The 12,483-nt window shown below is 58.3% G+C and overlaps 1 protein-coding gene across 1 annotated transcript in view; it reads left to right on the top strand.

The window, feature by feature from the left end:
- C2CD2 (C2 calcium dependent domain containing 2) overlaps positions 1 to 12,011 on the top strand; it is a 53,530-nt gene extending 41,519 nt beyond the window's left edge. The window contains exons 13-14 of the mRNA XM_008145776.3: positions 1,330 to 1,669; positions 10,782 to 12,011. Of these exons, the coding sequence (XP_008143998.2) occupies positions 1,330 to 1,669; positions 10,782 to 11,002 (561 nt within the window). The 3' untranslated portion in view covers positions 11,003 to 12,011. The remainder of the gene's footprint in view (positions 1 to 1,329; positions 1,670 to 10,781) is intronic.
- Positions 12,012 to 12,483: the final 472 nt, after the last annotated feature.

Raw genomic sequence — 12,483 nt, 5'->3', positions numbered from 1 at the left:
CCAGAGTGGGTCATGGGAGGTGCCAGCGGTGAGTCACCATGTTGCCATTAATCTCAGGGCATGGGTGGCCGGTGCCCAAGTCCCAGCAGGCACAGCCGGCTGGTGGCCTTCAGCAGCAGCACCCAAGAGCAGGCAGGTCATGCCTCTCTGGTTTCTGCATGCACTTCCAGCAACAGCCAGCAGGCGGCGATGGCGTCTCTGGAAGCTCCCTGACCCACGGCGGGTGTTTGTTTTGTTTGTGGAAGTTCTGGGTACATGGGAATGAAATGAGGATGAGACTCCGGTCATCTCCTCTAAGGCTTCATTGTAGACCATTAGGAGCTCATGGACCTTAACATTTGCTCACTTTGTCCGACCTCGAGTGAGTGGGCACTCCTGCCAGCCAGCACTCGAATCAGAAAGTGCAGTTCATGGGCGCTGAGCAGACGCTCCTGCGCACCTGCTCCCGGGTCAGAACCACAGACCAGCCCCATGTCCCCCCATAGTCACTTCCCACCCTCCAAAGAGACACTTCCCTGACTCCCAGCCCAGGTTAGATTAGCACCTACACAGGTTTTACACGTGTAATTCTTAGGGTACACGGTGCCTACCAATTCGTTTCTGCTTTCAGGAAACCTAAAAATGCTGTAGAAACAAAGATTCAAAGACAGACTGAATCTGGGGCTCCGGGGTTACCCTATGACCTCTCCGAGACTTACAAGGACAAACTCACTCTTCCACCTCACCCCCGGGGTTCCCACAGGCGCCTGGCCGGCCCATGTGCTGGGGCAGGGATGTCACCTCCCCCGACCCCTTCCAGATTCCCAGCTCAGGCTGTGCCCCTTTGCAGTGACTGAGTTTCCGCCCCCCGACATGCAGCTGCCAATATATATACATATTTATATATATAAATATTCAGTTCTTTTAAAATTTAATTTAATTTTTAAAAAGTCTCACTTAGGACATGCTTAGAGAGAGGGAGAGGGAAAGGGAGAAGGAGGCGGGGAGAGAGAGAGAGAGAGAGAGAGAGAGAGAGAGAGAGAGAGAGAGAGAGAGAGAGGCAGGCATCGGTTGGTTGCCTTGTGTATGCTCCCTGACTGGGGATTAAACCCACAGCCCAGTTATGTGCCCTGACTGGGAATCGAACCAGCAACCTTCCCGTGCATGGGACGACAGCCACCACCTGAGCCGCTCTGGCGGGCACAGCCGCCATGTTAAAGGAGCTGCCTCCGGGGGCAGGGGGTGGGGGGGGCGGCTCTCTGACACTTGGAAATTAGTCAGGATGTTGGGACTAATTCCATGTGTCCTTTAACCTTCCCTCACCCTGACGTTTTCTCTCTCCCTGGACAGACCTCTCTCTCTCAGGACAGTGACGCTGCCCTGATGCTGGACTACGCGGCCTCCATGGACAGCAACTGCCAGGAGGACACCGCGTCCCAGCCGGGGGTGGCCGTGGCCTCTGCCCCGCCCGAGGAGAAGGAGGAGGAGGAGGAGGAGGAGGAGGAGGAGGCCTCAGCCCGGGCCTCGCCGGCCCCGGGGCCCCAGGACTGCGAGCTGGCCTCCTGGGACTCGGAGAAGGAGTCGCAGGCTGAGGCGTGGGACGGCCACGCCCCGCTGGACCCCGACGGGGATGAGCTGTCGGAGAGCTCCCTGAATGTCTGGGAGCCAGGGGCTCCCAAAAAGCATAAAGGTACGTGACCCTGCACCCCGAAACCAACCGCGGATGGCTTTGCTCTTGTGCTGGTTTCCAAGCTTCTAGTTCTCCTTGTCTGCTTCCTGTCCCTCCTCTGCAGCATCCCACCCCCAAGTTCCCGCACAGACGCCTGCGTTGAAGGTCTGAGCCGCCTGGGCAGGGGGTGCAGGGCAGGGCTTCAGCGTCCTTCTGAATGGATGGTGGGGTTCATGCTCGGAGGGACCCCTCCTCTGTCTGCCCCACCCCCAGAACAGGGCCCCCTAAGTGTGGAGGTTGGCATCTCTGCTCATTGGTGCCTCTCAGACGCTCCCTTCCAACCAAAACCAAACCACACCTCCTGGCTGGAACCTAACCCTCCCCTGGAGAGAGAAGCTTCCAGAAAGGGAACCCATCAACTCAGTGTGTGTCCGGATGAGGTGATCATTTCACTAGAATGACCTGCCCTTCCATTAGCTCTCGGCCGGGGCCTTAATGTGGGAATTCCTCCCCGTACGGCACTTCGGACGGCAGGGCGGGAGGGAGTGGAGTCTGGGCCTGGGGCCAGTTCCAGATGAGGCTTCAGGACTCGCCGAGGCTCAGCTCCCTCCTCGTAACTGGGGACGTGCCCACTGCTCTGCCCTCCTCCCTCCAAACCCTGCGCGCCAGGCAGGCGGGAGCCCCGGGGAGGAAGACGGCACGGGCCCTGAGCCGACTGGAGTGGCGGGTGTGACCGGTGTTAAGTCCTCGGCCCCGAGCGCATAGACGGCAGGAAGTGCCAGGCGGGAGCCCGGTCAGCGGTCCTGCCTCGGCCTCTCTGCCCCGGGGCTCCTGGTACCGGGGACCAGCGGTGCTCAGACAGGCGGGTGTGCCCAATGCCCGGGGACGTTAGCAGTGTCGGGAGACAGCTTCCCTTGTCGCAGTGAGAGTGGGTGCTGCTGGCTCAGGGGGCTGCTCAGCAGCCTGCAGTGCTCAGGGCAACCCCAGCCGCACCGTGGCCCCATGTCCCTGGTCCGGGTGGGAACCCACGATAGGGGCGTCTGTGTCCATCCTCACCGCCTCCGTCCCATTGGCTTCCTGCCTCTCCCGGGAGCCACCCTCCAGCCGGGGCACAGACGGGAGGAGCTGAAGATGAGGAGAAGAGAGAGGAAGGAGGTGGTTCCGGGGTACGGAGTCTAGACCCCGTGAGGAAGGTCCGCGGCCTCCATTCCCCTGGTCTTGGGTGCGTCCTCTGTGGACTGAGGCTTGTGACCGGAGTGACTTGGGAAGCCATGACCCGTGCGTGACCTCCGGGCCCGGGTTGTGGAAGAGGCAGCGTGGCTGCCGGCCCACGGGGCAGCACCCCCGCTCTGGCCTGGTCTTTGTCCAGGGCCAGGGCAGCCCCAGGGCCCCAGGACTCACCTGGCCCGAGGCAGGCAGGGGCTGCCCTTCCCTCCCTTCTTTCCACTCAGAACCCAGGCCTCCCACCCGCTGCCCGGGTCACTCTGAAAGGCCAGCCTCGCTGACCCAGGTCCATTTCCGGGCCCCTGGCCATCCTCCTACTCCCCCTGCTTCTCCTCCTCCTGCTTCTCCTCCCCCTGCTTCTCCTCCTCCTCCCCCTGCTTCTCCTCCTCCTGCTTCTCCTCCTCCTCCCCCTGCTTCTCCTCCCCCTCCCCCTGCTTCTCCTCCTCCTGCTTCTCCTCCTCTTCCCCCTGCTTCTCCTCCTCCTCCTCCCCCTGCTTCTCCTCCCCCTGCTTCTCCTCCTCCTCCCCCTGCTTCTCCTCCCCCTGCTTCTCCTCCCCTGCTTCTCCTCCTCCTCCTCCCCCTGCTTCTCCTCCTCCTCCTCCCCCTGCTTCTCCTCTCCCTGCTTCTCCTCCTCCTGCTTCTCATCCTCCTCCCCCTGCTTCTCCTCCCCCTGCTTCTCCTCCTCCTTCCCCTGCTTCTCCTCCTCCTCCCCCTGCTTCTCCTCCTCCTCCTCCCCCTGCTTCTCCTCCCCCTGCTTCTCCTCCTCCTCCTCCCCCTGCTTCTCCTCCCCCTGCTTCTCCTCCCCTGCTTCTCCTCCTCCTCCTCCTCCCCCTGCTTCTCCTCCTCCTCCTCCCCCTGCTTCTCCTCCCCCTGCTTCTCCTCCTCCTGCTTCTCTCCTCCTCCCCCTGCTTCTCCTCCTCCTCCCCCTGCTTCTCCTCCTCCTCCCCCTGCTTCTCCTCCCCCTGCTTCTCCTCCTCCTCCCCCTGCTTCTCCTCCTCCTCCCCCTGCTTCTCCTCCTCCTCCTCCCCCTGCTTCTCCTCCCCCTGCTTCTCCTCCCCCTGCTTCTCCTCCTCCTCCCCCTGCTTCTCCTCCTCCTCCTCCCCCTGCTTCTCCTCCCCCTGCTTCTCCTCCCCTGCTTCTCCTCCTCCTCCTCCTCCCCCTGCTTCTCCTCCTCCTCCCCCTGCTTCTCCTCCCCCTGCTTCTCCTCCTCCTGCTTCTCCTCCTCCTGCTTCTCCTCCTCCTCCTCCCCCTGCTTCTCCTCCTCCCCTGCTTCTCCTCCCCCTGCTTCTCCTCCCCCTGCTTCTCCTCCTCCTGCTTCTCCTCCTCCTCCCCCTGCTTCTCCTCCTCCTCCCCTGCTTCTCCTCCCCCTGCTTCTCCTCCCCCTGCTTCTCCTCCTCCTCCTCCCCCTGCTTCTCCTCCCCCTGCTTCTCCTCCTCCTCCTCCCCCTGCTTCTCCTCCTCCTCCTCCCCCTGCTTCTCCTCCCCCTGCTTCTCCTCCTCCTCCCCCTGTTTCTCCTCCTCCCCCTGCTTCTCCTCCTCCTCCCCCTGCTTCTCCTCTTCCTCCCCCTGCTTCTCCTCCTCCTGCTTCTCCTCCTCCTGCTTCTCCTCTTCCTCCCCCTGCTTCTCCTCCCCCTGCTTCTCCTCCCCCTGCTTCTCCTCCTCCTCCCCCTGCTTCTCCTCCTCCTCCCCCTGCTTCTCCTCCTCCCCCTGCTTCTCCTCTTCCTCCCCCTGCTTCTCCTCCTCCTCCCCCTGCTTCTCCTCCTCCTGCTTCTCCTCCCCCTGCTTCTCCTCCTCCTCCCCCTGCTTCTCCTCCTCCTGCTTCTCCTCCCCTGCTTCTCCTCTCCCCCCCCTCCCTTGCTTCTCCTCCCCCTGGGGTTCCCATCCTGCTGTGTGTGGCCCTCCCGCTCCTGTCCCGCCGCCAGCCCGGTGGATGGCACCCTCCAAAAAGGCACTTTTGGGGACCGAGGTGCCAGGCCGGTGGGGGCCGCCCGAGGCTGGCATTTGGGGCGGCTGCGAGGATGTGGAGCCCGGGGCACTGCAGACGGGGCTTTAAAAGGGACAGACGGGCGGGGAGTGAAACTGCCCCCGGGTCCCACGCTCGAAGCGATTTGCACTCAGCCCCTCTGAGGTGGTGTCAGGCTCTAGACGTGGCTGTGATTCGGGGCCACGTCGTTGCTGTTTTCCACCAACAGGTTTGAACCGGTGGTACAGGGAGCGGGCCTGGGGCGTTTTCTCTCATTTCAAACCAAAGCTGGTGGTTTTGGCCGAAGAGCCCGTATCTTCTGGGGCAGCAGGGAGGTCGGTGCTGGGTTTCCGAGCGTGGCTGCGGGTGCAGAATCCTGGAGTCTGCTGTTTGCAGAGGTGACGCCGCAGGCAATACAAGCAGTTTACTCCCCAAGGTCGGGGCTGTGTTTAGCTCACGCAGCGTGGACGTGGTTGCACGGCAATGTGAGTGCGCTTCCCACTCCTGACCCGGGCCCCGGAGACGGCTGAGGTGGTCGAGTGTGCGTCGCGCGTGTTTTACCGCAACGCAGCACAAACACGCGAATGAGTGAGCAAAGGCTGCCGAGCGCCCTGCCCAGCGACTCGCATGTGTGTGCCACGTCAGTGCTCCCGCACTCACCGTCTTTCATTCTCGTTTTGCTCTCGATGCTTGTTGCCTCCTCTCCATCTCCTGCTCATTCCCTTTTCCTTAAGAGGATCGCTGTGCCAGCCAGAGTTGATTGCCCACACAGTAAGTGGTCTTTGTCTCATACGTGTATTTTTAAACTGTAGCCTTGCTGTGACAAAAGCGTGTGCTGTAACATAGCAGGAGTGCCTCCCCGTCCTTCCCTTCTTCCCCCCACCTTGCTAGTTTTACTTCCCGGGGTGCCAGTGTATTCCCTGCTCCGTTAGTGTAGCGCCTTTGTCTCAGCCAACCTGGGGAGGGCAGGTCTCTGTTACCTGTTGGGCCAAAACAGCCTCGCTACGACATGCACACAGACTGGCCCCTAACTTCCTCCAGGTCTAAAGCGTGTGGTCACTGACGCCTGGGCAGTGTGGCTCAGTAGTTGAGCGTTGACCCAGGCACCAAGAGGTCACTGGTTCAATTCCCAGTCAGGGCACTGGCCAGGTTGCGGCCTCCATCCCCAGCAGAGGGCGTGCAGCAGGCAGCCAATGGATGTTGGCGTATCCCTCTCTCTTCCTCTCCCTTCCGCTTTCTCTCAATAAAAAAACACATAATTTTTTAAAAACGGGCGGTCACCGTGATACCCGACCGTCCCGGGTCCGCCTGAGGCCCACACTGCTCTGTGGGCAGCAGACTGCGGTCTAGGAGGTTGCTTTGGTCAGTTTTCCGACTTATTAGGGTTTAAGACAAATTCCTCAGTGAGCTGTTTATGTCTGTTAAACTCTGTGGAAACACAGGCATATATTGATTCAAGCTGTCACTTAGGAAAAAATGTTAAATCCCTCCATATATTGTTTATTCTTCAGTCTTTAACTTTGCTAGAACCAGGGAACGGTTTTTTCCCCTTCTTCCTGTCCCCCATTTACAATTTCGGTTATTTGCCTCAAATTTCACATCACGTGGCCTTCCCGTTGTACCCTCCGGAGTCGTTAAGGCCGTGGCTGAGTCTCGCTTCTTGCCTGGCGGGGGAGCAGGCAGCAGGGAAAAGGAGTCAGGCTTGGCAAGCCCCCCCAGCCCGGCTCCTCCCCGGACTCTGTGGGTACCAGGCTAGTAGGCATCGTCGGTCAGGGTTCTCCGAGCACCGGCACCAGCAGGCTCCGAACCAGGGAATGGGCTCAGTGACTCTGGGGCTGACGGGGCTGAAATTGAAGGCGGGAGGCGCAGCAGGAGCTGACGAGGGAGTCTGGAGGCAGAATTTCTTTTCTCCAGGAAACCTTGGGTTTTGCCCTTCAGGCATTTAGCTGGTTGGGAGGAGGCCATCCACATACAGGGTCATCGTCAGTTCAGGCCACCTGGGCGTGGGTGCCAACCAGGCCCTCCGGGTGCCTCCACAGCAGCACCCAGGCCAGGTTTGACGGGATCACCGGTGCTCGGGCCGAGCTGACCCAGGAAACTGAGCGCGCGGCAGCTCCATGCAGTGTTCCTCCTGCTGCCGAGGGGCCTGCTTGCCTGTCTGCTACGGGCCTCGCCCACCGCGAGTGGTCGAGTCCTCCTGGCGCTATTTACCCCGAAGGTAATTGCGATGTGGTGGCCACGTCTAAACAAACAGGCTTTCTTTATGGAGACACGATGATGGAATCACCTGTGCTTAATGCTCATTACTCTTCCTGTTTAATAGTTCAGCTGTGGGCCCTGGAGAAGGGTTGGCCTCACTAGAACACCCTCCCCGCCCCGCACCCCCAGCAGGCCCCTCAGAGCCGCAGCCTCCAGAAAGCCTCTCCGAGCCCCTGCGGGGCTCAGGCTGAGCTCCGTGACCTCCTCTGGCGGCTGCAATCCGCCTGGCCCTCTGGAGGCCTCCCCGGGGACCGCCCACGACGTGTCCTTCACAGACACCTGCCGGCCACTTCTCAGTGGGACCCCATCCCCGTGTAGCTCAGACAGCACCGCAGCAGCACAGAAGAGCAAGCAGGAGGACATGGGCGCCCGCTCTGGGCCCACGTTAGCAGGAAAGAGCACATCGCCTCTGGGGGCCTCGGCGTCCTCGCGGGTCAGCAGGGCTGAGGGCTCCCTCTGAGGTGGGTGGGAGCGGTGTCCGGGGCTCCAGCCTGTAGAATTGCGAACTTCCCCTCGCCTGACAGCCCTCTGCCCAAGGAGCTGATGCTGTCCCACAGAAGCCACGACGGGTCCTGTCACGTCAGGGAAACCGGCTGGGGGCTCGTTGGTTCCTCTGAGGCCGTGAGAGAGAACCTGTCCTGTGTCTCCCCCGGCGACTGGTGGTTGGGGGGCATCTCTGGTATCCCTGGGCTTGTATTTGCAGCACCCCGATATCTGCCTTTACCTTCACATGGGTAGTCCTGTGTCTGGGTCCAAGTCTCCCCTGTTTATAAGGACACGGGTCTCACTGGATTAGGGTGCACCCCAGTGACCGCACTGTGACTTGGTCACTTCTGAATTGACCCTGTCTCTAAATAAGGCCAGCATCTGTGGTACTGGGGATAAGGACTCCAACATGTGAATGTTACAGAGACACAGTCCAACCCAGGACACCACCGCTGCTCACACCTTGCCCTGGCTCCAGACCCCAGGGACACAGGACATGGGCTTTGGAGATGGGCCTCTGGGAGAGACCCTCCGATTGCTGAGACCCCAGCCTCCAGCTGACCCGGGGGTGGACTGGTCTGCTCCCCTCCCCACACTCCCTGGGGGGATGGGTGGGAGTGTGAGATTCCAGTTTCACTGAGTGGACCCCTCTGCTCCTCCTGCCTCTCTCCATCCCAGTGTGAGAGCCCATGTTATATGTTCTTCCAGGCACCAAGCTTAACTGAAAGCAGGTGCCTACACATCAGAAATAGCTCCTAGGCCCCAACCCGAGCGTACCCGGTCAGGCCGGGAGCTCCCTCACTGCACCCGGGCATTTGATACACCAGGTAATTAGCCAATGGGCACCACTGCGTGCACGCCACAGGCCAGACCCCAAGGTCAAGTGCAGTTGATGGTGGTGATCTGTGACCTAACACACCCCAACTGGTGATCTTCTGTGACACTGCCTCACAGGGGTTTGCATGGCTGCAGGAACGGCCATAGATGGCCCACAGATGTCACACACCAGGCCCAGGGATAAGAGCGAGGCCACTCACCCTCCTGCTCAATCCCTTTCCCAACCATCATTACACCCTGCACGTGGCTATCAACTTTAGATAACTGCAAAAGGTGTCCTAAGATTTTTCAAAATAGACTGCTTGATGGGATCCAGAGAAAAAATATTTTTAAGTCTTTTCAACAGCTTTGAGCAGATTAAAAAGGCCCACTTCTTGGCACTCTTGAGTGACTCTGCTGCTGAGCCTAGGCACACAGGACACGAGGTTCATCCTCAACGCCAGGTTCAGTAAGCGGCCTCCGAAAGTCATGGCCATGCTGCTTTTCTCCGTTAAGTGTTGATTCTCCAAAGTCTGCAGACAGGGCCAGGGTAGAAGAGTGCCCCAGTGTCCACAAGAGGGCGCTATGGCAACTAATCCCTTACTAGGGTGCTGTTCCCAGATTGCCCACCAGAGAGCGCTATTGTGACTAATACTTTACAAGGCTGCTGTTCCCAGAGTGTCCACAAGAGGGTGCTATGGCAACTAACCCCTTACCAGGGTCTTGTTCTAAGAGAGTCCACATGAGGGTGCTATAGCGACTAATCCTTCCCAGGGTGCTGTTCCAAGAGTGTCCACACAAGGGCACTATGGCAACTAATCTCTTACTAGGTTGCTGTTCCAAGATTGTCCACAAGATGGTGCTTTCACGACTGATCCCTTACTAGGCTCCTGTTCCCAGTGTGCCCATAAGAGGGTGCTATGGTGACCAGTCCTTGCCAGGGTGCTGTTGCAAGAGAGTCCACATGACGGCACGATGGTGACTAATCCCTTACTAGAGTGCTGTTCCAAGATTGTCCACAAGATGACGCTGTGGCAACTTTACTATGCTGCTGTTCCGAGTGTCCACCAGATGGCGCTGTGGCAACTAATCCCTTACTTGGATGCTGTTCCCAGATTGCCTACCATAGAGTGCTATTGCAACTAATACTTTACTAGGGTACTGTTCCCAAAGTGTCCACAAGAGGGCGCTATGGCGACTAATCCCTTAGTAGGGTACTGTTTCCAAGAGTGTTCCACAGGAGGGCGCTACGGTGATTATTCCCTTAACAGGTTGCTGCACCCATAGTGTCCACAAGATGGCGCTGTCATGACTAATCCCTTGCTAGGGTTCTGTTCCCAGAGTGTCCACCAGAGAGCGCTATAGTGACTAATCCTTCCTGGGGTGCTGTTCCCAGAGTATCCACAAGAGGGCACTATGGCGATTAATGCCTTACTAGGGACAAAGTGGGTATTTTTGTGAGTCTTGGCTGTTGAAGAACTTGTCAGACCTGTCCATCAGGAAAAGAGTGAATTGCCAAATTATCTATAAAGCTCCCTCTGTGATCTGCAGGTCTTTCTTCTTTCCAAGTCACTAACACCCCCGTGACTGGCAATGAACTTCACAGACTCGCTGGACAGGCTCCCTGACTTTGCTGGGCCTTGGTTAATGGCACGTTAAGCTAATTTGTGAAAGGGTAAGATTAGTGAGTTCTGTTGCCCTGTTAGCTTGCATTTGATCTTTAAGGAAGCCTTGCTGTGGAAATTATTTTTGCTGCTGCTAATTTTTTTTGCATCGCATATTCCACTCCGTATTACATACAGATTGGTGGAACCATACCCAATCAGGGGGTAGGGGCTGAGGGGACCCCAGAGGCCAAGGCCAGGACAGGCTGCTGCGTCTGGTTTGACTAGAGTCAGTGACAGAAATCCCTGCCCTGGAATGGATACCAGTAGTCCAGCTCACTGCTTCTACTGTCATAATCCTCCTTTCATTTCGTCTTGTGTTTTGCACAAGCCAGAGGCCCGTCGTTTTTCTCACGCAAACAGCGATGCGCCTGGAGTAATGAGCTGCTTCTTATTAGAGGCATTCGCGTGTCCTCTTTTCTTTTTCAACTTGGCCTAGGCCAGTGGTCGGCAAACTCATTAGTCAGCAGAGCCAAATATCAACAGGACAACGATGGAAGTTTCTTTGGAGAGCCACATTTTTAAAACTTAAACTTCTTCTAACGCCACTTCTTCAAAACAGACTCGCCCAGGCCGTGGTATTTTGTGGAAGAGCCACACTCAAGGGGCCAAAGAGCCGCATGTGGCTCGCGAGCCGCGGTTTGCCGACCACGGGCCTAGTCCCTCCGGGGCTCCTCTCGTCCACAGCCCCGCTGACCAACCCCTGTGCTCTGCTCTTCCAGGAGGCATTTTAAGGAGAGGCGCAAAGCTGTTCTTCCGCCGGCGGCATCAGCAGAAGGACCCCAGCCTGAGCCAGTCCCACAACGACCTGGTGTTCCTCCAGCAGCCGGAGGGGCCGCGGAGGAAGGGGGCCACGCTCTCCAGGATCCTCAACAAGAAGCTGCTGTCCAGGCACAGAAGCAAGATTGCCGTGAACGGCGCCCCCAGGGACCCCGGTGTGTAGGCCGAGGTGGGCGGCCTCCTTCGCGGCGATGCTGGAGATGTGGCCCCGCCAGCAGCCCACCAGGACGGAGTGGGGCGCCAGCGCGCTCGTCCGGCTGGGGTTTTCCCGACAGCGTCATCTTTTGAAGGGGAAGACAAGTCTGACCAGGCCTGCTGACCACCCGAGGCCGGGGGAGAGGGCGGGCTCCGCCCCGTGGCTGAGGCTCAGGTCGGAAGGAGATTCACTTGATGAACTAAAGAACATGCTGCAGGGGGCGGGGTGGGCCGGGGTTGGGCCTCCGTGTCACCCACTCTGCTCTAACGGGTATTGTTGGGGGTCCACGCCACAGGAGCAGACGACCCTCTGTGCTGTCAGTGTGGACGCTGCGTAGGTCACCTCTTCTGCTGGCTGCTCGGGATAGAACCCCGCAGCGGGCCCCGGGGCCGGAGCGGTGGGGCCCCGGCAGATTTGGGTCAGGAGAGAAATTACGATAGGAATGGAGACACTACGACAAATGTGGGAAGACATTTGCCTTTGCTATCAGCCATAGAACTTGAAAAATTATGCAAATCCTGAATATATCCTATGCATATTACGCTGAACACTTTTCTAAGTGTGCTCTGAGCCTGTTTGCAAGTGGGAGATACGTAACTTCTTCCGTGGGTTGTACACTTCCTCTGGAGTGTCACAAGCTCGCACCGTGGGCTTTTCCCCGGTCTGGCTCTCACGAAGCAGGGGTGCAGCACGCCTCTCCGGTGCACGTAGGAGCAGTAAGGGGCAGCTGAGGGAACGCGGTGCCCACACCCACATACCTGCATTTTCTCTCGTCCGAGGTTGGTTTGCCAAATATTGCCAATAGCTGAAACCAAGTACTTTTAGGGCAAAAGAGGAAATGATTTTATGTCTCAGGTGTGAGTCTTGGGAAGGGAAGTTTAGTGAAAAACAGGCCAGGCTTGCATCAGATGCCTCTCAGGAGCGCGTCTGAATTCTACTGTGAACAGTCTTGGCAGACTTGGGGCGGGGGGGTTGGAGGGGGCGTTTTTATTTCCAGGGGAACACACGATAAGCTTGCTATACAACGGTAATATCCTCCGTGTCTTTCAAAGCACTTCCCGCGTCAGCAGCCACTGGGGTTCCGTCACAGCTGTCATGCTGCCCCACTCCTGAAAGTGCCACGTGTGGGACGTGGGCTTGGTGACAGTTGCCGTTGGCGTGAACGGTGCTGGTGGCTTAATAAGAGTCATCCCCCCCCCCCCCCATGAGGTTTCAAAGGCTATTGCGAAAACTCAGCTTTTGTCACGGATGTGCATTTGGGGGGGACTCCTTTGTATAGACACTTCTGTCAACCCTCAAACATCTATTTCAGGGGTAAGAGAGCTCTCGAGGAGCTAAAACCTTTCTAAAACCAAAATTCCAGAATCCTTTCCTTTCTTTGGAGGGAGGAATTAGAAGAATGCGTGTAAGAATGTCACTTTAAAATGCGCATTTGAAAATTCCTAGGT

The sequence above is a fragment of the Eptesicus fuscus genome, chromosome 3 (assembly GCF_027574615.1).
Source record: "Eptesicus fuscus isolate TK198812 chromosome 3, DD_ASM_mEF_20220401, whole genome shotgun sequence".
Lineage (NCBI taxonomy): Eukaryota > Metazoa > Chordata > Mammalia > Chiroptera > Vespertilionidae > Eptesicus > Eptesicus fuscus.
Note: the sequence above shows the minus strand (reverse complement) of the source record. Positions and strands in the feature narration are given on the sequence as shown.